Here is a 26,422-nt window from a genome sequence, read left to right as displayed (position 1 = left end):
GATCAGTTCTGTAATGCTTATTTAGGCTTTATTTGGACAATATTATCTTTTTTTACCTGAGCAGCAGTTTGCCCTGTTAATAGCACACTGTAGTTAATACGGCTGCTATCTCCTAATAACCCTGCATAGAAATAAAATTGCTGCTTTTACTGATATCCCCAGACAGAGGATTTGCAGGTGTGTGCTAAGGGCAATTGTCACCGTGGAACTGAGAGGGGTGAACATGGCTCCTTCGTGTTTACCGGTAAATGCCAGATCTTGAATTCAGCTAAATCCAAGGCAAGTATCGGCTGGGTAGGGAGGTCAGGATGTAAATGGAAAGGGAATCATTTCCTCAGGAGGAGTATGTTTTGTGACATAGCATCCCAGAACTGACCATGCTGTCTTACACATCCCTCCTCTTCCTAAGCACAAACCCCTCTGCTTCTTTTACAAAAGGAAAGGAGTGAAAGGTTTTGCCTACTGCATGCAGATACAATTTCAGCATTCAGCATTGCCCTTTAATTTGTCTAAATCTATTTATATTCCCTGATTATCTAACAGAATTCACTCTGACCTAAGGGAGAGATTAATTTTTTTACTGGGTATCCTATTGCCATGTGGCTCTGTGGGTGGGGGGAATGTTGCTTCTCTTCACTTGGACAATTATAATACAGAATTTTTCCTATTTATAATTAATTTCAGTTGTATACTGTCTGCTACTCTTTTTAAAGGCAAAGCATTGCTTACTGTCAGAAATGCACAGTCCAAAAAGGTATTCCTGTATGTTTTATTTTGGAAGTGTAAAAGGTTTCAAAATAAACAGAAGTAAATGTTCAAATACATTTCATATTGCATGGGGTAGGAGTGGCTCCATACAATACAATATGGATGAAGCAAACCTGGCAGTTAATTTCATTGAGACATAGAGTATAATACATAGACACTTCCAGATCTGGTCTTGTCTCACACATAACATTGCCTGACCTTTTTGTTATAATTTAAATCCAGCCTACTTTATTAATTATTGATATTTTGATATATTGATTGTTCAAGTTAGAAAAAAACAGTTAAAAACTACTGACTTTAGGACACTGCAAGACCCTCAGTACTGCAATCTCTGAAGATAAATATACATTTATTTTTTGAGAAAATATGTCATTACCTGCAGATTAAACAATGCAAAATGATCGTGCAATTAAACAGGACAGTCCGAATTGAAATTTAAAGCTGCAGACCATGATTTTCCTACTCCCAGTGCTGCTTGAAATCTCTCACACCTTTAAAAAAATATAATTGGTTTTAGATTTATCCCACAATAAATAACACCAGAACATACCTTGTGCTACCAACCTGAATTTAAAAAAAAGTAAGAGGCCACCTCAGTGTTTTGAGTTTATGAGATGTTTCAGACACAACGCCCTAACAGAGTTTCCCAGTCTAAAGGCATCAGGAAGGCTCATCACTTATGGTAAACTTGGGCTTTAGCTTGACAGACCTCTTCCTTATTGTGCCTTTAGGGGACAATGGCATGCTGTCCATAATGCTCTTGTCCTCCTCCAGCTGCCTAGCAGTGCATGAAGGGGTGGGCACTTTCACTGTGTTGCCAAATTTAGAGTAGTCCACAGAGTATCTCCCGTCTTCCTCTGCCACGATGGGCACAAACCTTTGGCCCCAGAGGATTTCATCCGCCAGGTAGGAGGTTCTGGCTTGAGTGGTGATGCCGGTGGTCTCCACTACCCCTTCCAAGATGACGATGATCTCCAGGTCCTCATGGTGGTGAAGGTTTAGGGGGGAGATGTCGTAGAGGGGGCTGTTCTTGTCTATCACGTGGTAGATGATGAGTGGGGAGACAAGGAAGATGCTGTTGCCCCCCACAGGGTTCTCCATCTGGATGTCAATCTGGTTGAGGGGCACCACCTCCCCCTCCAGGCTGGCAGTCTTCTTCACCACCTGCATGCGGATGGTGGCGCTGATGATCATGCTCTTCCGGAGGTCACCCACCCGCAGCATGAAGCAGAGCTTGCCCTCTCGCAGGGCTATGACCGCGTGCTTGCTGAAGATGAGGGTCTCGGCCCGGCGGTGGGCCTGCGAGGTCTTCATGAAGATGCAGCCCAGCATGATGGCATTGATCACCAGCCCCACGATGTTCTGCACAATCAGCACCAGGATGGCAGCTGGGCACTCCTCTGTCACCATGCGTCCCCCAAAGCCGATTGTCACCTGCACCTCGATGGAGAAGAGGAAGGCAGAGGTGAAGGAGTGGATGCTGGTCACGCAGGGCACAAAGCCAGCTGGGACCCCCACTGCCCCATCTCCGGGGTCACGCTGCAGCCGGGTGCTGTGGTCCAGGTCTCCGTGGGCGAAGGCGATGAGCCACCAGACCATGCCGAAGAGCAGCCAGCTGCAGAGGAAGGACATGGTGAAGATGAGCAGCGTGTGGGGCCACTTGAGGTCCACCAGGGTGGTGAAAACGTCCTGGAGGAAGCGTCCCTGCTCCCGGATGTTTTTATGGGCCACGTTGCAGGCACCGTTCTTGCCCACAAAACGCGCCCGCCGCTCCCGGGCGCGGTAACGTGCATGATCCGGCACATCCTCCGCCAGCCGGGTCAGCACGTACTCCTCGGGGATGATCCCCTTCCTCGACAGCATGGCTCCCCGCCGCCGCTCCGCTGCTCAGCGCCGCTCCATGCAGCCACCGCTCCGCCGGGGGCGGGAGTGTGGGGGGGAACGACGGACGGCCGCGCCGCGGGGGCCCGAGCCGGGTGCACGGCGCCGCCGCAGCCCCCGCCGTAAGCCGGTCCCGGCAGCGCGGCGGGGTCCGCGGCGGTCACTAGGCGGCGCCGCCGAGGCCGGGAGCGGTCGAGCCCGGCCCCACACGCCGGTTCCCGGCGTGTGGGGCCGGGCTCGACCGCTCCCGGCCTAGATGTTACGGTCCCCGGAGCCCGAAGGGAGGGATGGCAATCCCCGGCTGGCCCCTCGGCGAGCCCGAAGCGGAGGGACGAGGGGCTGAGGCGTTTCCGCGCGCTTGTGTGTGGAGGAGCCGCGCGCGCCTCTGCGTAACGGTCGTTGGGCAACGGGCGCAACGGAAGGTGGTTAAAAACCGTTGGGTGCCGCTCCTCCGCGTCGCCCTGAGGGAAGGGAAGGGGGGAGCCGAGTCCCGGATTGCTCCCCGGTGAGCGCTGGGTGCGTTCCTTTACCTTTTTACCTCGGGTTTTGTGTTTTTGGGGTTTTTTTTATTTTTGCTTTTTCCCCCTTGAGGAAGAGGGAAGTCGGGCCTTGGACTGCGGTTTCTGTAAATATTTGTTTGAGGATGGGTTTGCAGCCAGTCCCTGGCTTCCTTCCATTAACAGTGGCTGCTTTGCAGGATGGTGTGGTGTCAGGTTGGGGGAATTATTCCGTGAAATAGACAACAAAATGGTACTGGCGATTTTTAAAAAAAGAATCTTTAATGCAAAAAAAAAAAAAAATCCCGAAATTCACCTGCATGTCTTTATGTAAGCAGGAGGAAAGCATTCATCTAATGAATCGGGCAGTGGTAGGAAATTTGCTTGAAGAGGCCAGGTCCAAGGATATGATGGTTAAACAGAAACCTGATACTAAAGGGGCTCAATCCCACTTACAAAATTTGCTGGAGTTATTTAGCCTTGACTATGGAAGGATTTTTCTGAAAGAAAGAGCTCATGAAATTATGTGAGCTGTGACTGCTCCGCAAAATGTCTACTGTCCAAATAGCAATGAAAGTTGCAAAAGAAGGGTCTGGCTGCAAACAGTTAACCCACGGTGACATGAACTTCCAGACAGATGTCAAAATCACCAGAAGAGGCAGCAAAAGGAGGCGGGAAGCTAGAGCTGGCATGTGGCAGTATGATGCCTGTGTATGTATAAATACATACGTCTAAGGATGTATCTTTGTGACAAGATGTGTTATTTAAAAACACTCTGATGCAACTGCTGCACTGTTTAAATAGCAATATTCTCGTTCATGTGTTTACTTACTCTGATTTAAGTATTTTATTTCTATTTCAGTTTAGACACCAACATTGTAGAGTTGATAAAACATCCTAGCATATTCTGGATAAGAGGTTTTTGTTTAGTGCCAGGGGATTTATGTTTATATTTTTATATAAACATATTTTATATTTTTCTAACTGTATGGTGTTTCCTTCAGTTTTGGCTCCAAGTGCTTTGGTACACAATGTAAGCAGTTACTGGCATTGATTGCCTGGGCAAGGTGATTGCCCAGCTGATGGTTGGGAGCCCTGCCAGTTAGGGTTGGAATGAACTTTCGCCACCTACAGTTACTTACAGTGGCCCAGCTAGGGATTTCAGAATAGTATTTTTCAGTAATCACTGTGAACTCTCTCAGCAGTCGTTTTAGGTATTGTAATTAAATGATTACTATTACTTCAGACTATTTCTGCTTTTTATGTATGAATAGTTGCATGTCCTTGGACACATCCATTCCTTTGGAGGGGCCGGTTTCCCAATATGCCATGCTTTCTCTTGTTCTGTGTCATCTTTCTTGCTGCTTTGATAAATAAAACTAAAATAACAACAAGGTGCACTGGCACCTGGCTGCCAGGCCACTGAGCTCAGCCAAAGGTATTTCCCCTTTCACTGTATCACTTTGTCTGATAGACATTTTTTTAGTGTGCTTGCTGTGAATATGTCACCTGCACCTACACTTTCACTTTACCAAGTACATGATTTATACATAAAATTTAACTTAAAAATATTGTAATTTTTATACTTTTCTTTCTAAACATGTTTTAAAAAAACAAATGGATGAAGTAATTTGAAGATTTACTTGTCAAAGGTGTGGTTCTCCAGCTGATGGCAGCTCAGTTACTTCCAGCATTTTGAAGTGAGCATAAAGAGGCTCTATAACACCATGCAGTTCATAGGTAACATTTCACACTTTTTTGCAGAGATGGACATAGGTATTCAAGAAGCAGTCATGGCTTTCGTGCCATTTTTGCTTGCTCTTTTCTAATCGTTGTTTTATTCTGTATGTTTTCCTCCAGAGGGCGGTAACTACATGAATGTAGAATGAAAAAACCCTGCATTTTAAAGGGAAAGGTAAATTGCTTCATAGTCCAGTGCTAGGAGCAACCCATGTAACCTGCTACAGCAAGGCGTGTTGCATGAACACACCATGCTGGTTTTAGGAATCCTGAACTCTACGGAGCTAGAAGGGTGTTTCCTTGTTTCTACTTCTGTTCTTTATTGGGACTGTCATTTGCCACTTACTTTTTTTCCTTCACCTCTGAGCACTTGTTGGCTGAGATGCGACAGCAAAGCAAGTGGTTTCTGCTGAAGAGTTTCTAGAGCAGAATAAAAAGAAGCCCTGTCTTTGCGGATCAAGTGACAGATACTTAAAAGAAAAAAGTGACAGATCTTCTCAGTGAGCCAACATATTTGTGTTAAGAGCTGCAGAACAAATTGGGCTCACAGGAACGAACAATCCCACTCTGTAGTATTGAATCATGAGGGGTAGGTTTTTCCACCCACCAAATAGATTTTACATTTCAAAACTCCCCCGCGCTGTGATTTATCCTAATTTTAATGGCTATAAAAGAAGATACTACTATAACTGTGAAATTAAAATTTAGTTGACACCGTGGTATTACTCTGCCTTTAGAAGCAGACCTTTCTTCCAAAGGCTACACAGTGTTAGCCTAGCATGTACCTTGCTGTACCAGCGGGTAGACAGAAGAAAAGAGATTGGAGTTGATTATGCAAAGCCATAGGGGAAGGCATGAGCAGAGCTGGGAAGAAGGCTAATGTATCAGGCATGCTGTGCTTCCTGGCCTCCCAAGGAAAGAGCGTTCCCTTAGAAATAAGTAGAACAGGATGAAATGGCCCCACTAAGACAAGGGGGTAAGTGCTATATAGGTTTTTGTATAATGGGAGCATTTACAGAAAGTAAACAAAATGCAACAAATCCTGGCTGCATCTCCATAGGCAGCCTATCCCAACACCTTTGGGACTGAGCCGAGTCCCGTCCGAAGGGAGAAATGAAAGACTGGATGAGGCAGATGCCCTCAGCAGCTTCCCATGGCTGCTCTGCAGCTGTCTTGCATCCATTTTAGAACAGCACTTTGCTTGGTTATGCTTCATTGCCATGCAAAATGCATTTGTGAGACTGATTCAATAGCGACTTCTGGAACACCTATCTTGAGGCAACAGGTTTAATGACTCAGATAATGGCAGTGAATAATTTTCTTGGATACTGCTTCTGGTCACTGTTGAGACTCTATCCCTTTGGAGTTAGGGGGCAGAAGCTCCCTGGGACTTTGATCCATATAAACAAGACTAGATAAAGTGTGCTGAGAAAATGAGAAGTGTATTCTGTCCAGGTGGTAGCTGAGGCCCCTGTGTTCACATATATCTATCCAGCAGTATGGTACCATTAAAAAGTTATATAATCGTTGGATATGAACCAACTCACCCTACTCTCCTGCAATGCTGCTTCGTGAAATATAAGGCCCATTTACAATGGAAACGTATGACACTTGTACTTTAAGTTCTTAATACTGCGAGATACAATAGTCGTCTTAGCGATACACTATGTCCTTCACTCCCTTTCATTCCTTTCCAGGTAAGGTTGTCAGAAGCTTGTGGAATAGGAGCTAGTCCAAATTGCAGTGTAAAATCCCAGGAACTTTATTAAAAGCATGTGAAAACTCACTTCTCTATCTCTCCTCTTGCCATTAGGATTTAGGATCTTCCACAGATGGTTGCAAAGCTTCTGAGGATCTCTCTCTGCAGCATGAGTTAGTGATGTCCTGCAGAACGGTGTTTTCCTAAGCCTTTACAGGATGAGATCCTGCCTTAGAGACAGTGCTGTCAGCTAGGAGACAGCACTCACAGTAGCTGTAGTAGAAACCTGCTCTGCACTCACTCTGCACTCTCTTCTGCTATCCTGGAAGGGTAGTCACCTGTCTCCCATTTCTTTCTTCTCTCTTGGCTCTAATGGATGCCTCATATCCCAGGGTGAAAACACACCAATAGTTCTTCTGCAGCTATTCTTTCTTTGAAGCTGCCTAGCAGAATGATTCCCCAGAGGAGGATATATCTCCTACGTGCTCCTTTTCTCTTTGTCTGTAGTAGGCAATGACAGAGCTCACGCATTTCATCTGCATAACTATATTCTACCTCCCCACTTTTACCGTTGTTCATCCTACACTCTCCTGTCGATTATATGTTCCCTGGCCCATTTAATACCCTTAGGTATTGCAAAAACAATAGCAGGCAGATGCTGCAAATACTTCGCTGTGGAACTGGTAATGCTAGTTAAACAGCAACAACAGTTCTTCGGTTTTCCTTGCTCTCTGCTGCACTGCTAGAAGTAACGTGTTAAAAATATCATTTATCCCAAGAGAACACTGAGATGTCTTCTAGAAAATAAAGCCTTTAAAAAACAGATTCCAAATTAATTGAGCAGGCTCAAGAGAGAAAAAAAAAAAAGAGAAAGGAGTTTTCCCAAGTGCTAGGAATTTTTCAAAAAGGGGAAGAGGACAAAAATGGATGTAAAGCCAAAGTTGCTATAGAAAGAACAGTGAAAAATTCATTGTAGCCTTCCATTGGGTCATTGACATTCAAACCCCTTAGCAATTAATAAATCCTGGAATGATTGTCACAATGAATCAACAGGGCAGGAATAAATAGTTGTGCAGCCAAATTAGGATAATTTCAGTGGTTACAAGTTACCTTAAGTATAATTCATTGGTAAGGATCACAGTGAATCTAGGAAGAGTGCGGCAGTGGGCGAAATATGTGAAACTAGGAGACGAGTCAAGCTTTCATGGCTCTGAGCTACACTGAAAGGTTTAAGACTGTTTATTTACCAGATTTGGAGGGATAATTTCCAGATGAATTGGTACATCTGTCCTGGTCTGGAAACAGTGTGCATTAATCACTGATACTTTATCACAGCCTGCCTCCTCTTAGCTTCCTCACAGTCTGGGAGCGAGTCTGGCTCAATCCCATTTGGAATCAGTGTAATATGATTCAATGGGGGTAGAGGTGAGGCAGCCTAAGAGAGACTAAAGGAATCAGATTGGATTAAGTTCTAAAAGGTATTAAAGGAGCAACCAAGAGACACAGGCACTATCAATAAACCACAATATAAAAAAGTTGTATAGATTTTATATTTAGATATTAAAGCTTTACAGAGTCATATGATTAAAAGAGATACAAGCTTTTGAGAAATACCTTTGGTATATAATTTTTCCTCCTGCATTTAGTCAGTCATGACTGTTATCTACAGTAGGGCTATGACGCATAAAAAAGAGCATGTTAATAAAATGACAGGAGAGGTTTAAGAGTTACAGAAAAACTCCATGCTAGCTATATTTGTTTGATGTGTATCCTATCATATTTCACCCATGTAGTTTGTTTCAACCATATTTCATGATTCTTTGGTAGCAAATAAAAAGAAGAGTAGTTGTATACAAAAAAGGAAAGTACATAGATAATACATTAATGTTTCAGATGGAGAAAAATGGTTCATTTTATTAAAAAAGGAAAACATCAATTTATTATGAAATAATATTTATTTACAGGTATTTTACATTTTTGGAAAATAATACAATTGTACTTTAAAAGACTTCATTTATTGTTATTACTTATCCGCTTGTACAAAAGAAGCAAAGACACTGTCTTCTTGTTCTAGCAGAACCTCAGGCTTGTCATATTCCAAAATAACCCCTCTCTTCATTACAATAACCAAATCTGCATTGAGGATCGTGTGCACGCGGTGCTGAAAAACAAATAAACAAAATGCCAGTTCAGTGTATATTCCAGGATAAGACAGGCTTCCAGAAATTAATTTTCCCATCAAGTTCAAGTTTGATTAAGGCTACTTATCCTACTTTTCATCCTAATCTACTGTGCAAATCCTGCAAATAAATATACAGACCAAGAGCCACGTGGATATTCAAGTAACTAAATTGCACATAGGTACTTCAGCATGAATTGTCATGTGTTCAGACTACAACGTCCCTAGCCCAGATCCCTGCCACCAAGCGTTGCCACAAGAAGGTAGCCAGGAAGAGTGGGAACAGGTACTGCGAGGGTGGTACTGCATGCGGGTACTCTCCCAGTCCTGGACTGCATCTAGATCAGGGGGGTTCCTGAGCTTGGTGTGGTTTGTCTATTTGTAAAACTGAATAGATCTCTCTTCTAAGACCTTGCCCATGTCTTCTCTTGAGCTTTCATATTTTGCATCCACATCCTTTGGAAAAGATTTTTCCAGGCTTGCTCCCCACTGCGTGAACAAGTACCCCCTTTTGTATGCTCTCTACTCAGAGCTTCACCTGATACGTCTTTCCCCTTGCCTCATGATTTTGCAGACCTCTTTTGCATGTCCTTACATTGTCCTTCCGGGCAGAAGAGGCCTAGCCTACTCAGCTGCTCCACTTAAGGAGCAACTCCACACCTCTGATCATCCTTGTGCTTCTCAACATTTTTCAGTTGTAACGTGTCATTCTGGGGATGAGGAGACTGGAACTACACACAATATTCAAGGTATGTGCAAATTATGTACTTGTACAGTGGTATGATTGCTTTTTTGTTCTCTACGCTCTTCCTAGTAAGCCCTAACATTTGATTGATTTATTTTATTAGCAAGAAACCTCCCCTGTTTTTTGCCAAAGTGAAACTGAAAATAATTAATTTAGCTTTTCTGCAATACCGTTATCTTTCCTGAGCATTCCTTTCATGTATCAATCATCAAATGGCCCCACAGAATGACAGACTTCTTGCTCCTAGCATGTTTCAGGGATTCATGGTTTCATTATTAGTTTTGATGCCTTCCAGAAACTGCTTTCATACCTTTTTTTTTTTGTCTGCCTTATTGCATTTCACATGCAACAGGTCAGAACTTGTGATAATTTCTGTTTTCTTTATTTGGCCATGAGTTCATCTTTCACAAGAATGCCTTCTTGTTTCTAATAGTCTTTTTGATTTATTTAGCCATGGCAGCTATTTTCTATCCTTACTCAAGCGTATCCTAAAAAATAGCATGCATTTGCTCTGGGATTTTTGAATAAAATCCTTCAGTAATTTCTATGATCCCTGTAGATTCAATTTTCCTCAATTCTTCTTTTAGCTTTTCCCCCCCCCATTTATTTTTGTGTTTTGTTTTAGAAGACTCCTCATTTTTATAGGATTCCACTTTTTAAAGCTGAATGTAACTGCATTGGATTTTTTTGGGTCTGCATTACTCCTGCAGGGATGTTTAACCTCAGAATACTGTGGTCCCTGTTACACAGCCACTCTTCACCCATAAGGTTCCTAATCAGATCTTGGGCACCCTCAGTACCAAAACAACTCTTGTATTTCCTTCTGTGGCTTCCAAGCCAGGCGTTCCATGAACTAATCACTGATGGCATCTACAAATCTCATCTCTGCTGCAGTCCTTCTGTGACATTTATCCAGTCCAAAGGCAGGGGGAAGGGACTGAAGTGTCACATTCCAGTTGTACTTGCTGCCCTTTTTGTCTGATCTCTTTCCATATAACACAATCAGTGCTGCCATCCTGGTAAAGTAACACAGATGATAATATAGACCCAATACTAAACTCTTCCTATTCCTATTCTTCCTAAGCACAAATGAGGAACATATGGCTTTCTCCGAAAACAAAAATCCACCACCAAACACAAGCCAATACCCAACCTCCCCCCAAAAAAACACATTATATTTCCATTAGAGTTTGAATACAAAGCCACCTGCTGTAAACTACATTTACATTTGGAAGTAAAAACATTCAAAGTAAGTTATTCCAAAATGCTGTTTCTTTGAGCTATGCAGTTTAAAACTCACTAAGAGAGTGAGAGACTAATAAAACTTTCTCAGCCTATCGCCAAACAAACTGAAAAAGATACATAAATGCAAAATGCAGTGCAACTCAGAATTTTTATGCAGAGAAATCAGGAAATTTCATGCTTATTATTCCTTTGCTTTTTTTATAATGACACACTGAATGGATATCATAAGATAAATCAGGCTTTCTATTACACATTTGCTAGGTTAAAATAAAAAGACGCTGTAAGATTCCTGAGCATAGATTTTGTTTAATTTTTAAATGTTAAGAAGCATAATGACTTTATTTCACCTTCCTGAAATATGTATATTTTTAGAAAATAGAGGACCGAAAGATATGTATTGCTTCTGACATATCTGTTGCGCCAACTGCTTTGATTCAGGTCAAATCTCTTTCATAAACAATTTCATATACAACATCTTTGTATAATCACGACAATAACATGCAAACTTAAATTCAACCACTGTCAACAGGGATGGAATGTTTATTTTTAAAAGTAAGATTATCTTTTTTTTCTTTAAATTCTGACACATAATTGCTTTACACAGTGGCAGCACCATCACACAATTTTACTTGTCCTTAGTTAAATGATTACTGTAGCTTGATGAAACTTATTCTTAGTCAGTCAAATTATATTTTAAATTAGCCTAAAATGGGTAACAAAATAGATTGCATACTTAGGTTATATGTCTTTACAGGCAATCAGTCTTACACAACACATTTAAGAATCTGCTGTTATGTATTTAAATAAGAAAGTAGTTTAAAAAGGAAAAGAAAGCTTACAGTTAAACACTGCGTTAAAAAAAGATTAATGGCCAAATTAACACATTTAGTAGCATTGACAAGAATTGACTAATGTGGCACTTATGATTCTTGTTTGCATTAGAACGGCAGCAGAGACTGTACTTACTGCTATTGTAACCACAGTACGGTCAGCAAACGCAGTCATGACTACCTTCTGGAGTATGTTCTCCTATGTAAAGGAAAAAACATTTTCTTCACATGCCTTTCAAACAACAGAAGTTACGTGACAGACACACAGACACCAAGAAGGCTTAAGTAACCACCGATTATTCCATGCTTTTATTGATCCTTTGTTGCAGAAATGAAAAATTAACTACATGTCAGAACTGAGTCAGGGCCTGGTCTCCAGTTAGACAGCTCGCTCGTTCCTGCCACCACCATGGTCTCTGGGCTTCAGCGCACACGAGAGCTGTGCTCTGGCTCACAAACCCCTGCTATCCTGACCTCAGCTTTACAGTGAGGAAATCAAAGGTGAATTCAGGGTGCTGCCAGGCTGCCTGCATGCTGGCGCCTCTGCAGTACGTTCTTCACCCTGCTGGAAGCCCAGGAATGTCCCAGCGCACTGGGGACATCTAACACCAAGGGGTGGCAGGGATAAGCAAGGGAGTGTGCTGTACCTGGCATATTTAACAGTGGAGATGATATTTAAGATGGTCTTAACATACATAGTTCTCACTCAACAAGTACTCATCCTTTGCTATTAGGAAACATGCTGTTGTGTACCTAACTCTGCCTAGAAATGTCACTAGCACAGATACCTTTATTTGCTATTATCTGTTCTTTAGGTATGTATCTCAAAGGAGGAACTATATCCTCAATGTGTCAAAATTCAAAATGCGTTTTGACTGGGCTGCGTACAGTATAAATCACAACCTTACTGACACCCAACACACTAACATTTTACAAAATGAAAAATTGTAGCTGTTACTATAAACCCCTCCAGTTATATTCTTTACTCATAGAATAATCATGAAGACGACTGAAACATTTCTCATAACATAACAGAGGAAAAAAAATTCCTAAGAATGGACTGTTCTATTTGGCTAAAATCCAGTCAGTGCACAATTTATTGTGTGGTTTAACCTCTGTCTAGCAATTTCAAGCAATTAATGCAATAATCCAGTATGTCTTTTCTATGTCTCTCTCTATTGCCTTGACTATACTTTCAAGCTGTCTAACTTCCTGACTTGTCCTGTCCACCATGCTGGGGAAATTTGTCTGCTTGCCAATTTAGCCTTCACTTACCATCTCAGCTGACCTTCCAAAGCTTTGTTTACTTTAGGAAATCAAACTGCAAATGAAAATAACATGCTTCATTTTCCTAATGCAAGCAATGCTGGAGTAACTATTAAACCCCTAGTAAAATGATTTAAAAGCTCTTTAGTTTAGTTAGCAATGACTCATAACTACCTAGACTAGTAAACACGTCTGCACTAAATATGGTGTAAGCATATTACAGAGTAGATAGAATTGCTTTCCACCTTTTTCTTTACATATTAGCAGTTGTCTCCCCGTCAAGGAAAACAAGAAATCAGAAACACTCCAAACTCACTGTTGCCATGTCAATAGATGCTGTGGCTTCATCCATGATGAAGATGCTCGTCTTTCGCACAAAAGCCCTTGCTAGGCAGAACAGCTGTCTTTGGCCTTGGCTAAAGTTTTCACCCCCTTCTGTGACTATAGCATCTGGAAATGATACAGCAAAAACAGTATTTATGGGGTGTGCGTGCATGTATGAGAGGATAAGATCAAAGTAGAACATATGCTAGGAAAATAATGTCTCACTTTCAGCATAAACATTTTCAAAGTAACATTTTCTAGGTCTACAGCTGGTAACCCAATTTTGCCTCTTTATTCCTATTGTTCGAAACAACCAGCATTTCTGACTCACCATATTCTTTTTATCTATTAGACATTGAAGTAGCTAAAGATGTTTAAAAGCGAGTTTTTCTGGACCATGTGCAGTCTAGGACATTGCATCCCCCTGCCAAAGTGGCATCCATCTACTCTAAGGCTGTATAACTTACCGTTTTTAAGTTTTTTGTTTTGTTTGTTTGTTTCTTTTTCATGGCCAAATTATTCACACCTTTAAGCTTTTGAAATCTTCCTCCCTGGACATGACTTTTGGAAAATACAGAACAACATATTCTAGGTAACATCTGTCTTGTGGACACCTTATTTGAATTCACGAGACCCATAAATCTCAATGCTTCATAACGAAGACATACTGAAATAAAATAATAAGTTTACCATTGATTTGAACAGAAACAGGATTCTGCCCCACAGATGCAGTTGGGAAGGGAGTTAGATGGATATATGACCTTTGCCTGCAGGCAAGCACTTTTTGTCATCTTCCATAAACCTAAAAAGCTTTTTCTTCAGCAACTACCTTTTTAATAAATAGTAAATGTGAAACACCAATGTTGTGAACGCTGGAAGCAATCTTCTCAAGAAGGAAGTCTTATTACCTAGGCCCCCAGGTAGTGCTTTCACCACATGCTTGAGCTGTGCTATTTCCAATGCTTCCCACAGCATGCTGTCAGTGCACTTCTTCTCAGGGTCCAAGTTAAACCTACAGTTAACGCAATTCAAGAATATCAGTCAATATAAATTTCTGCAATTTCTTCTTTCAGTGTGCTTAGAAACAAACCTGAAAATAATCAGAATCACACGCTAAAGATCTGGGCCTGAGTCTGATCTGTCATTGGTATAAATGTACTGAGTTTTGGTATAAAAGTTGACCAAGTCTGCAATGTGATTAAGAACAAAATTGGACTCTTTCAGTTGAGCAGAGCAGGAAAAGCTTGCTGTTTTGCAGGTATCTTTGTGGTTTTAGAGTTTCTTTCATTTTGAATAAAGAAATATCATGTTTTACTAGAAAAAGTTATGAAGGCAAAAGCTGGGAATATAATAATTTTAAATTCACATTAATTTTTTAACAAAGGCCAAAAATTCTACCATCTCTCCTTTTAAATCCAATGTCTCATTGCTATAGGAATGCTAAACAAAACAATCAAGCTTCATACTTAATTATGAAATGCAAGTCTTCACTACAACTGAACTACTCTTGGATTTATGAACACATGAATGTTATTTTAGCTTGCTGTAGCCCAGAAATGATAGCAACAAATGTGAACCTCGTATCATTTTAACATATAGAATGATAATCAGAAATAAAAAATTCAATGGTGTGTGACACTTTTTATTTTTACTTTTCACTCCTACAGTATGTGCTGTGAATGACCAATGGTGGCCTAAATAAAATTTTTTAATTGGTTAATTAGTAAAAGGTATACGGTCACCTCATCTTCTGACCTGAATGAATCATGCTCTATTCAGGCAAGTTCAGGAGATAATCTTGGGATCTGTTTCAGCGTGGAGTCAGAAAACCACAGACGCCTGTATCATTTTCAGTGAACTGTAATGACTTTTATGTGGAAACTGTAACTGCAGGTGATGTAACTCTGCACTGAGGATTGTACTGTTCCTTTCTAAGGTAAATGCCACAGGTGTAAGGAAGGACATTTGTTGGAAACTCTGGAGCTTTTTGCCACTGTTTCTACTGTATCATCCTTTCTAAGAGGGAGGGAAAAAAGCAACCACCAACAAGGTGTTTTGATCTCACAGATGAAAGAACGGCTCAAAGACTAGAAAAGCAACACAGATAGAGGGTCCAGGATAAAATACTCCAGACCTCCACACAGTACTTCCATATTGTTCTACTGCTTCCTCTCTTTCTACATTAATTTTTTAGCCTGCATTTTTTCCATCTTATTTTTTAAGGCAGACAGATGAAAACAGATGTAGGAGAAAGAAGGTTTCAAGAAGTGTTGGGTGGTTATGGGTATTTGACCAGTGAGTTAAACTGATTACTCAGTCCTGGAGGAATAAATAGTGACTTTCCCTAGTTCCCAGGCATAGGATGCCTTCTGCCAGCAGCATGCTGACCAGGCTCACGCACTGGGAAGGTGCAGTCTGGCAGGGGTGGGTAAAAAGCACAGACAGAAGGCAGTGATCCTCCCTACTCCAACTGAGAAGACCAGAATTGAACAGTTTGCTATCAGCAGTTCTGTAAAAGTCATTATATGGTATAATTATAATATATAATGACATGTAAGTCATTACATGGTTTTTATTGCTGGTGCTTAATGCTTACCGGATTGTTCCGCTGAATAAAATAGGATCTTGGAGAATGATTGACAGCCTGGATCTCAACGTCTGTAAGGGGAGCTTAGCGATATCTATACCATCAATGATAATCCTTCCTATTCAAAGGAAAATGGAGAGTCTGCTAGGCTGTTTATCATGCCACACAGCTGCAGGCAAAGACATGGCTCACTTTCAGCTTGCAATACAGTACAGCAGGAACAGGCCTTGAATTGCATATTCCCTTATTCACTAACAAAACAAGTTTTGGTTAAGCAGCAAGCACAATTCTCTTGAAGCTAAGCCTCAGCTGGGAAGAATGCGAAGTATACCTGTAATATTTTATGAATGATTAGACACACTGCTTATCTGCTTGATCATTATAAACATCTATCAAACGACAAGGTAAGAGGTTAATTCAACCAGGGAGTAGTTACCAGCGGGAACAAGCATTTCAGGAAGCCAAATTACTACCGAGCAGTTTGAAATTTTATGTCCAAGTGCAACTGTCTGGCTCTGGATAAGGGGCCCGTGGGCGATGTGGCTGGGAAACTGAGGCTAAAATTTTTTGAGATGCACAGGAAGACACTCCCTGAGGCACATGGACATGGCACACATAGCAGGAAATATGGCAGGAAATTCCAGGGCAGCAGGCCAAACTGCAGTCCCCAGCTGCTGAGTTTTCTGGGCCCAGTAGGTCCTTTCTGTGCCTTCTGTGTGGGTCCTTCATTGTACTTGAACACCTTTCCCCCTTTTATGCTTTGCTCCTACTATTGTGATGTAACAGCACAAAAGGTTGTCCTCTGTCACTCTTGGACTTTTGCTTCTGTCAAGTAGAATTTTTATTGATCCAGATTATCAATGGCACACCTGTTAGCTGACAGATGGTACCATATTTAAACAAGGCCAGAGAGTGTGTCCTGCAGATTCAAAAATCGCACTTCAAAGCTGTTGCTGTTAAGCAAAGGACTGTCAAAGCACCTTCAGGAGCTAAGCTTGACCGATATGAAAAAGTGTAATCTTACCTTCAAAAGTGTCAACCATTCTGAAAAATGCAAGAGAGAAGGAGGATTTTCCACTGCCTGTTCTGCCGCAGATCCCAATCTGTGACACAGAAAGCAGATGAGTATCAGTTGAGTGGAAATGGATAATGTCTGTATTTGACACTTAAGATGAGTGGATGGAGGAACTGTTTTGATCCCCATGATCCTTATGTCCTCCTGACAGTTCAAACTGAACTGGCCATAAGAGAGTCCCTAAGTTCACCCTCTGTCTTTAGGGATCTGAACATTTAGGGATAAATCAAGGCCAGCCCTATATACAGGAACAATAGGAGAGTGACACAGAGAAGCAGAAGGAGGGCTGGCCAGCATTGCAGGCAAAACTTAGGATCCTGAGGTGACCTTTTTTAGCAGGAAGGACATAAGCAAACAGGACTAAGGAGGGGAAAAACAACGGAGAGAAAAGATGCGACGAAGCAGAAGAGCAACTAAACTATGGGAATAAAAGCCAAGAGAGCCACATGGGGCTGATGGAAAGTAGGTCTAACACACTAAGGGGTCACTGTCACTTCTTTTAGCACTGTGTGCTGACAGCAGGGCACTGGGATACTAAGAAGTGGTGTGTAGTTCTAACTTCTCACTCTAACGTATGCCTAAACACACCAAACTAAGAAACCCATAGACTCCTTTCCAGTGCACTACATTCTTTTAGAGCAAGAATTCTGTAGTTCCATCATCAAAACATACTGCAGTATGTTGTTTCAACTCTGATCTCTATGATGTGCTAGTATAAAGAGCTTCTCAGAATCACTGCAGTTCTTACCTTTTGTCCTGGAGAGATGTGGGCATTGACATGCTTTAGCACTGGCTTTAAGTTGCTGTCGTATCGGACACTGAGGTTCTGGATTTGGATCTCCCCTCTGTCTGGCCAGTTCTGGGGAATCTGTGAGGAAGCTGTACCAGGAGCACAGGGGGAAAAAACCAATCAACCAACCCCCTCATAATAAATTCATCAGCTCATTAAGTGATTTACTACATTTTTCATGGTAATGCACTGCAAAATCATTAAAAATTCAGCAAGCTCTTTCTGCGTGCTACACAGAACTGCACTTACAAAGGAGCCCTTCGTAATTTTCAGCTTCTGTTTTGAGAAGGCCATTGATTCTTTTCACTGCACCCAGCTGGATCTCCATGTCAGCCAGGTTACGAACCATCCAATTCAGATAGTTAGACACCTGATGTAAAGCAAATATACTACTAAATTCCAGACTTTTAGTAGTTTGCATCATTTGACCAGCATGCAGTCTATATTCCTCTGCAGTAACACCTGTTCAGCCTTAATAAGCTGAAGTTGTCAATGAACCATACGGTACACATCAATAGGGTGGCAACAACGACTAAAGGTTAAACTTCCTAACTGCAGTGCACAGATACTTTGGTACTATGGAGAGCTTATCTACACCAACAGGGAACAGGAAGGGGAACAGTAAAGACAGGTGAAAAGACATCATCTTGGTAACTTAAGGTTTGACAGTCTAGAATGATGTACCACAGCAAGTACAATAGATACAGTGAAAAAATATTCTTCACAATGGAAGTCAATATAAAAAAATATGATGCAACTTGGTCATGTGTTGTTGACATATTTGAACTAACACTTCAAGAAATACTTTAACTAAAAACTGAAGAAAGCATACACTCAAATATGTCAACCATTGAATGTGAACTGAAGTTAACACATGGTTTCAGTGACGTTACAGTACCCACTATAGATGTACAGACACCTTCGATCTTCCTGTTCATCTTTGTGCCCTGAAGAATTACAAAAAAATGTTTGGGAAGAGACAAAAAATGTCCTGAGATTCTTACCATAAGAGCATAGGTTAGTCCCAAGCCTACAAGTCCTGAAGAGAGTTTACTATACAGGCAACTGGTAATAGAAGTGACAGCTGCTATGAGTACCACACATGCTCCAATGTACTCCTGAAGGAATATGAATAAGCTTCATCACTATAAGTCTACAAATGATTAAAATGTTCTCATCGCTTTGCATACCAAATAACAAGCCCATTGCACAGTTTGAAATACAGGCTGAAAACACTACATAACTCCATACAGACCCTGCCTAGGAACCCATTCTCAGTGCCTTTAGCGTGGCTGTGCTGTTTGGAAACAGGGTTTTACAAGAAGGTGTTGTGCCAACACTCCAAATCTTCTTTCGGAGAAGTCAACACAGATATCTTAAGCATGTAATGGAGGTGGCTGATGTTACCTGGGACAGGAGGGAAATGCTCATGTGATCCCCTCTGTGGGCGGATCCTCTGCGGCTGATGACAGACTGCTTGGAGGCACTGCGGTTGCTGCTGGGTGGCTACCATCCATACTTGTTCAAACAAGCTGTTCTTGCACAGCATGTATCTATTAGTTGGACTGTGTCCACCCGTGATGGGCTTTTGCTGCTTGAATTTAAATCATTAATGATTTGACTTCCCACAGACAAGTCTTTGAGTAAAATTACGTAAACACTAGAAAATGAACTCTGTAGGTGGGAAATTGCCACTTGTCTATGTACTGTTTAGTGATAGAGGCATTGATCAAAATTAGGGACTTCAGATGGCCTAGGACTGAACATATAAAAGGGTAATTATTTAAGTCATATTCAATATCTGAATTTAAGTAGCAAAAGGTACCAGCTAAAACGGAGTCCAAAATGGAGGTATAGAGTGTGACATGAAATATGAGTTAACATACACTTAGCACATATAAAAGGTGCTGCTGTTACCACAACAGCGGTACTACACCGGTATCTAACAAACTTTGATACAAATATCATGATCCACAACATAAAATTCCTTGGTTTGCTGCTTAGGGAATTATTTTTAATAAGTAATTTCTCATGCCAGGCCACTTTACTGAGCACTCTGAGGTTCGGCACCTGAATATCTCTGGCATTCTTCAGGTGACACAAAACCAGGCACAAACCTGTCTACATCCTTCTGCTCATTAAGAGAGCTTCCAAGATGTTGAAATGCTCCTGAAGAGCCACAAGGCAAAGGCCTGCTGACACTAACACAGTCCCATAAGGCATCCTGGCTGGCAGCACAGCTTGACCAGCTCTGATCACTCTTCACACAGAAGAGGAGCCAATGTGACCTAGAAAAACTATTCTTGTCTAGGAGAAACAGCTACAGGCTATGGCAAAAAAAATCATGCTACATTCAGTTTCCAGGATGGGTTGGGCACATGTCCATTACAGATAGAGAGATATAGATATAAAGGGTAAAGGTATAGCTTCAAAACCCAGATGAGGCTGGATGACTGTTGGATGCTTCATTAGATTGCTTGGAATTAAGTCAAATAAATTCATTGCGTATGCACAAAAATAATGTACTTGCCATGCGAACTTCCAGCCAGCGATTGGCAGCTGTAAGGAAAAGGGAAGCGATGTTGTTGGAATCTGTGTACTCAAGAAGTTTTTGTCGAAATTTGGCTTCATACCTAAAAAAAGAACCCCCCCCCAAAAAAAAAAGGGAAAAAAGAGATTAAAAGAGAGATAAAAAGAAAAAGAAAAAAGAAAAAAGAAGGGGAAAAAAGAAAAAAAGAGAAAAAAAGTAGGCCTTGGGGTCTTGGAAAAATTAAAAGTAAAATTTAATTTCTATATGCCTATGGGCAGTTTGACACAGGGTCTAAATCAGCCTATCAGTAGTTCAGAGTGACATCACCTGTAGACTTGTATTAGACATATGCAAACTGTATTCGTAAAGTACCTTCAGGTGTAAATGGATGTTATTGCATTAATGAAACTCTATATAGGACTTTTGGATAACACTGGGCATTTTATAAATATATTTTATCACATGGTAATTGAGAGACACAAATCTGAAACTAAAAAAAACCTTAAAATATATTTGAGAGAGAAATAATACATGCATGTACTTGCGAAAAGAAGTATTAATGCAGTTCCTCTTCTGACTTAATCATATAAGCTCAAGTTTTAAAATTTATATTACTGTAGTGCCTAGAAAATGTAACAATTTATAAGGTATAAACTCAAAGTCCCTCTAGTTGTAGCAGCTCCAGTGTTAGACAAACATGTTTGTCCTTATCACTAAACAAATGGAGCACTTTGGAAAACAGAAGTCCAAGCACATGGTGCAACAAAAAGTAATAGACTGGAAAGTACTGTGTTTCACCCCCCAGCCCCAAATGAATTAGCCACAGAATACAAAGCAAGTTTAATGGCAAATAGGTCTGTTTACAGTTTATTACAGCAGATCTGCATCCTCTCATCCAAATAGCTGCATCAGTGAATTCTGCCTTGAATTCAGCAGATATTGGAAGATGATTCCCTGCTACACTTATTTACACTGGGGTCTTGGCAAGCATGCAAGTCAGCCAGTCACCCCTTTTAGCTGGGCATATTTATTTGTATAGGTGTAAATTAATGTGATGTTAATAATAAAGTGTATCAACAATTACATCTAATAATAAAGAAGTCTGGCACAAAAGCCTTTTCCAGGTTAGTAACAGAAGCTTGAAGACCTGAGTATCTAGTTTAAGCACCCAAAGCTTGCCTTTTTTCCCCCCTTTATTACATTAGCAAGTTTAACAAACTTGCTAGTCTCGCCCTGTATAAAATTTTACCCTATTTATATCCTTTAGCTATTATGGCTGCAACAAGCACTACTTATTTATAAACTTAGCTTTCCTTATACTTACATGAGAGAAAGGTATGACAATGTTTTGCTTAAGTATGAATTACATGGCTTAGAGAAGCTTTCAAATTTGTTCACTGCAGAGTATTTTAATGCTTCTTCTGAGTACAGTATAATAAAGTTACAACTTTACATAAATCATTTATGCTTTTAAGGAAAAGAAATAAGTGCCACTTTGTGGAAATAATCTAGCTGTTCACAACTTAACCATGTGCCAAGACATAAGAGACATGTCTGGTGTGTGCAATGGAGAATGGCCTGGGCTGGCTCCGAGCGTGCTGGTGCATTTGAATAGTCTAGAATGGTTGTTCCTGAAAGCAAGCATTAGCATCACGCAGTGTCAGAGCTAGTGAGCCCTGCCTTTCCTTTGGACTAATTACCCTCAGTGCCCTAACACACAGAGATGGCTGTACTGCTTCTGGAACCGATTCAGTCACATTTAACTTCCATATGTCTACTCCATGAGGTATAATGTGATGCAGGTACGTCTTAGAAGATATGAGGTATGAGTCATGCATATGCACCAGGAATGGGGATGCAGACAAAGTTACGACTGTTGGTGGAGTACTGCAGAAATATCAGAATTTCTCTTGAGAAAGTGTCCCCAGATTGCGAGGCCTCTCAGAATACAGACCAGTCTTTGCAGAAGCCTTCACGTTTATATTTTATTGATTATTTTGCACCAACTCTATCTGAAGTGCCAGATAGCAAACTACGAATCAGGCCAGGGCATCTGCTGAAGGTGTATTTATAGCTGCAGGAGTAGCTGTCTTTCTGATCTCCCCCCTGGTTATTTTGTACATTTCTTTCCTTATGCATTCTGAGTAAGTGCAGGACGGAGAGTTACCAAGGGTAAGGACACTCCAGGAACAACTGGCACCTCCTAACTTTATGACTGGATTCCTGAATTAGTGTTATTTTTAGGGATGCTCAAGCTAGCAAGTTTAAACTCCACTCCTGCTAGTATGTTAGGCAGCTGAAAAGCTACACAGTCCTAAAAATAGCTGGGTTACCAGCTGATGCGGGAGGCTGGCAGGCAGATGGAATACAGAACTTACTGAACGCACATGGCTGTTTGGGTCAGAGGCATATCAGTTACTGCAGGATTTAAGAAAAAGGAGGCACCGAAAGACAATTCTTTGACAGAGGAATTCATTTCAAGGTAACAGGAAGAATCAAAAGGGAATGCTCCAAAAGACCAAAAATATTAGCTAGATGGCACTGAATATTATTTATTGTATCAACACCTAAAAATACACATCCATAATACTCTAAAGATCCTCTTGATGAAGTAGAAGAATATATGGATAAATGAGAAAAGCAACAATTAAAAGATAAATTGAATTTCCCTAGAACTGAACATAGACATGACTACAAACCAGAGTGCACTGTTGGCACTTAATGAATTAAATACTCAATAACAGTAATTAATAATGGAAAATACTATGCTGTTCTACCACTCTTCAGGAAGCTATCTTCAGTCAAAAAGAAATAGACCCTTAAATTGGTTCTTTCATTGAGCTATTTGTATCCTATCTAGAATAGTTTAAGAAAAGTTAACTTTGCACATTAATTCTATTATAAAATGGAAATTATAGGTTAGAAGGAATAAGCACTACCATTTCAAAGATAGAATGATAACAGTAATAACTAACCGACAAAATGTGCAGACATCTAGATGAGATGGGTGTGGAAGACAGTTGACCGCATTTGAGACAACTAGGAAAAGACAAGAATAGCACTAGCACAGGGAAAGCAGCTGGTAGGCTCAGCAGTAGTTTTATTGGTACCTCTACCAGTATCAGTGTGACTGCCACATGTTTTTGTAACAACCCAAGCATGTTATCAGGTATTCCTGGGCTGCTCCTGTGAGCTTATGTGGATGGAAAAATGAATCAAAACAGGCGATGAAACTCTGTTTCCAGCTTGTGTATTTTCAAAATCAGTATAACCAACCTCATTTTCCGCTAGCAACCTAAAAAATAACTTAGGGTGCTCTCACATCCTCTGAAGTCACTAGCATGCACAGTTCATCTTACCAGGGCATCGACGCATGCACAAATTACTCTGGCATAACAAGCTAAGGCATATTAGTTGTTCCATGGAAACTGTCCAAGTGCATAGTCTGCCACGCCACATGCTGTGGTAATTATAAGTTAATTTAGCTTCTTAAATCACATTTGCCCACAAGTTTTGTTTCAGGCTGCATGCAAGTGTGTGGACAGTTACCACAGGGCAGCTGACACACATTAGCTTGTTTTTGTACAGTAACTCCTTCACATGCAAAACACTAACGTTCTTCAATGTTTTGGAGTTCCCGCTTACCAGCTTTTTGGGGACTCTGGATTTTCCAGATGATCCAAATAACAATTATTTATAACTGCACAGTTGAAGAGCAGAATCAGAGATAGATACTCAAAAGCAAGGTAATGTATGTTTCTTAAAACTATACCTGAAGGCTCGGATGGTGGTAAGACCTTCAACAGTCTCTGAAAAATGGGAGAGTAATGGTAGCTGAGTGCTGTCATCCAGCTGCTGCAGGTCCCTGGAGAGGGTTATGAGAAGAATTTTGTAAAAAGCTAGTTTTGTTGTGCAGTTGTTCTCTTGAAACAGGCCCAGGGAGTGAAAGGGAATATCATCACAATAATTATATATGTAAGGTTCAGATAGAGTGCAAAGCAGCGCTGCAGGTCTCTGAGCAGGAAACAAAGACACCAGGAGGCTTTTTCTTTCAATATTTGAACACAAACAGTGCTGAAGTTCTGAATGGGTCTTTTCCCTTCACTGCCTTCCCTCATTTCTCTTATATTCCTATTTCTTACACTCAATCGTTTATTCTCTTAAACACTATTCTGGCATTATGCTGAATATAATTTAATGGGATACCGCAAATAAGAGCTCAAGTTAAGCAGAAGGTAAAATGCAACTTCCTCTCTCTCCCCTCTCTACCCCCAGATGCCAGCACAACTCCTCACTGAGATAACAGTGACGCATACACTCAGTAGAGTAAATGAGAGCCTGCACTCATCATTAGGTTGTGCTTCTCAGTTTCATATTTCATCACCAAATCAGTGGAAGCACATGTGGGGTGAGATTCTATTTAGTCTCAGGTCCTTCCAGCAGGAAGTAAATTGGTTGCAGACTCCTCCTTGATCCATGCATACATAAAGGGATAAATGCAGCAAATGCTTCTTGAGCACCACTGGGGGGAAGCTGTATGACCTTAGAAGGAGAAAAACCACAGATATGACTAAAATTTTTCAACTTGTTAAAACTAAAAGGCACCCAGAACAAGAGAGGACACTTGTGCATGTTGGATCCTTGAAGGGCAGCAGTACCACCATGGTTATACTGCATTCTCCAGCCTCTCCCTGGCTTTACAGATTTCCATTTCCACCTGATAGGCAGACATCAGTTTCCCTGTTCTGTCACCACATTTTCTTGGACGTGCCTAGCACACGGCCCTTGGGGAGGACAGAGTCCAGTTGGGGTTTTGCGTCCTGTGAACTCTAAGAAACTTTGATCATGGACAAAGACCCTGCTCATGACTCCCAGAAGTTCTGCTTGAAGAGCTGCAGACAAAGGCACTTGTCAAATGACGCACTTTCACTATAGTTCCCTTTCAGACAGGGCCACGGCTTTGACAGGACCAAATTTAAACATGACGTTCCCCAGCACTGCAATTCTGCAATGCAATCATGCATTGCAGGTGATGTTTCTATTGCCAGAATGATCCTGGTTTATGCTCTTACCGTGACGCGACTCGGAAGTACTTCTGGATGAAGTAACACATGATTGCGAGGGGAACCAGGGCAATGAGAAACATTGGTGTGACGTATGAGATGACAGCAAGAGCAGATACACACAGCAAAGTGGAACGACTCAAGCACTCCAGGGTAGCTGGAATGTGCTGTATAGATAAAGAAGAATAAGGACACAGAATCTTCCATAACATATCAAGTTTAAACCAGCATTATTTAATTTTCCTTTCTCCCACTTACACAAGGAAAAAAATGTTGAGGATTTGAGGCACTAAGCATGTCTGAAGGCATTTCTGTGGGGCTGCTTGTGGACCACAATCCTTATATCAGAGGATTACAGATGGGATGCAACAGACGATTTCAGCATCTGCATCAATCCCATGAACTGGCAGTGCAGTCTGGGGTAAATACTGATAATTTGCATTTCAGTCATTTCTAGTTTGGGCAACAGCATTTGCCTTTTTCTCATTTCATTTGCTCATATTTGTCAAGTGAATGTGTTGATCCACTTTTAAAAAAAGTAGATCCTCTTAATTAGGGGATATCACTATTGATCTAATTTCACTTTCCTTTTCTATACAGGGCACCTTAATCAAATAAATGTTTTTTCAATGTGCATTTAAGATGAGTAATTAATTCTGAACCTAGAAAATCGTGATGCAAGTTGATATAGTAGTCAAAATTATAGATCATTGGTAAACTTCATCTAAATGAGTCTATAATAAATGAAAATCCAGTCTTTCAGACTGGGAAAGACAGGATAACTTGGGAGTTTGAATGTGTTTATTCAGTACCTGGTCGATGGTATTGCAGTCAGCTGAAAATCTGTTCAATATACTTCCCAGAGGTGTTGTTTCAAAAAACCTAAAAAGAGACAAGGAATAGGAAAGATTACAATACTGATACTAGAATAGTTTTAATTTTTTTTGTCTTCCTTAAGCTAGGTACTTTATCACAGGCAAATAAATTGACAGCCACAGTAAAGTTTCTCATTTTTCCCCATAGCCATGGCTTTCCAATAAAATGGCAGTCTTGAATGTAACCCAAGAACAGCAAGCATGTCCTCAGCTCCCTCTACTGCCAAAGCTATGCAAATCATGTGATTACATATTTAAAAACCCTTTCAGATTGCAATTTGAGGCCTCTTAAATTCATGAAAAATGCCAAGTTAAGTCACAAAGCCTT

The 26,422-nt window shown here is 41.0% G+C and overlaps 2 protein-coding genes across 2 annotated transcripts in view; both read right to left on the bottom strand.

Annotated features, from left to right (window-relative positions):
• Window positions 1-1,428: 1,428 nt before the first annotated feature.
• On the bottom strand, window positions 1,429-2,748 carry KCNJ11 (potassium inwardly rectifying channel subfamily J member 11; the record flags this gene model as incomplete). The annotated part of the gene is made up of 1 exon (XM_082000344.1): window positions 1,429-2,748. Exon 1 carries the CDS (start codon window positions 2,629-2,631, stop codon window positions 1,429-1,431), a length of 1,203 nt encoding a protein of 400 aa, XP_081856470.1. The 5' UTR covers window positions 2,632-2,748.
• A 5,860-nt stretch (window positions 2,749-8,608) lies between these two features.
• The window catches only part of ABCC8 (ATP binding cassette subfamily C member 8), a gene marked incomplete at its 3' end in the record, with an annotated part of 82,066 nt that continues 64,252 nt past the window's right edge, over window positions 8,609-26,422 (bottom strand). Inside the window, exons 27-39 of the mRNA XM_082000790.1 lie at window positions 26,032-26,101; window positions 25,229-25,386; window positions 23,929-24,021; window positions 20,157-20,259; window positions 18,631-18,744; window positions 17,876-17,996; window positions 17,585-17,715; window positions 16,786-16,864; window positions 15,771-15,879; window positions 14,083-14,186; window positions 13,167-13,300; window positions 11,721-11,783; window positions 8,609-8,746 (exon numbers count right to left, since the gene is read on the bottom strand). Coding sequence (XP_081856916.1) covers window positions 8,609-8,746; window positions 11,721-11,783; window positions 13,167-13,300; window positions 14,083-14,186; window positions 15,771-15,879; window positions 16,786-16,864; window positions 17,585-17,715; window positions 17,876-17,996; window positions 18,631-18,744; window positions 20,157-20,259; window positions 23,929-24,021; window positions 25,229-25,386; window positions 26,032-26,101 — 1,417 coding nt within the window. The remainder of the gene's footprint in view (window positions 8,747-11,720; window positions 11,784-13,166; window positions 13,301-14,082; window positions 14,187-15,770; window positions 15,880-16,785; window positions 16,865-17,584; window positions 17,716-17,875; window positions 17,997-18,630; window positions 18,745-20,156; window positions 20,260-23,928; window positions 24,022-25,228; window positions 25,387-26,031; window positions 26,102-26,422) is intronic.

Source organism: Phaethon aethereus (genome assembly GCF_964289735.1).
Source record: "Phaethon aethereus genome assembly, chromosome: 5".
Classification (NCBI taxonomy): domain Eukaryota; kingdom Metazoa; phylum Chordata; class Aves; order Phaethontiformes; family Phaethontidae; genus Phaethon; species Phaethon aethereus.
Note: the sequence above shows the minus strand (reverse complement) of the source record. Positions and strands in the feature narration are given on the sequence as shown.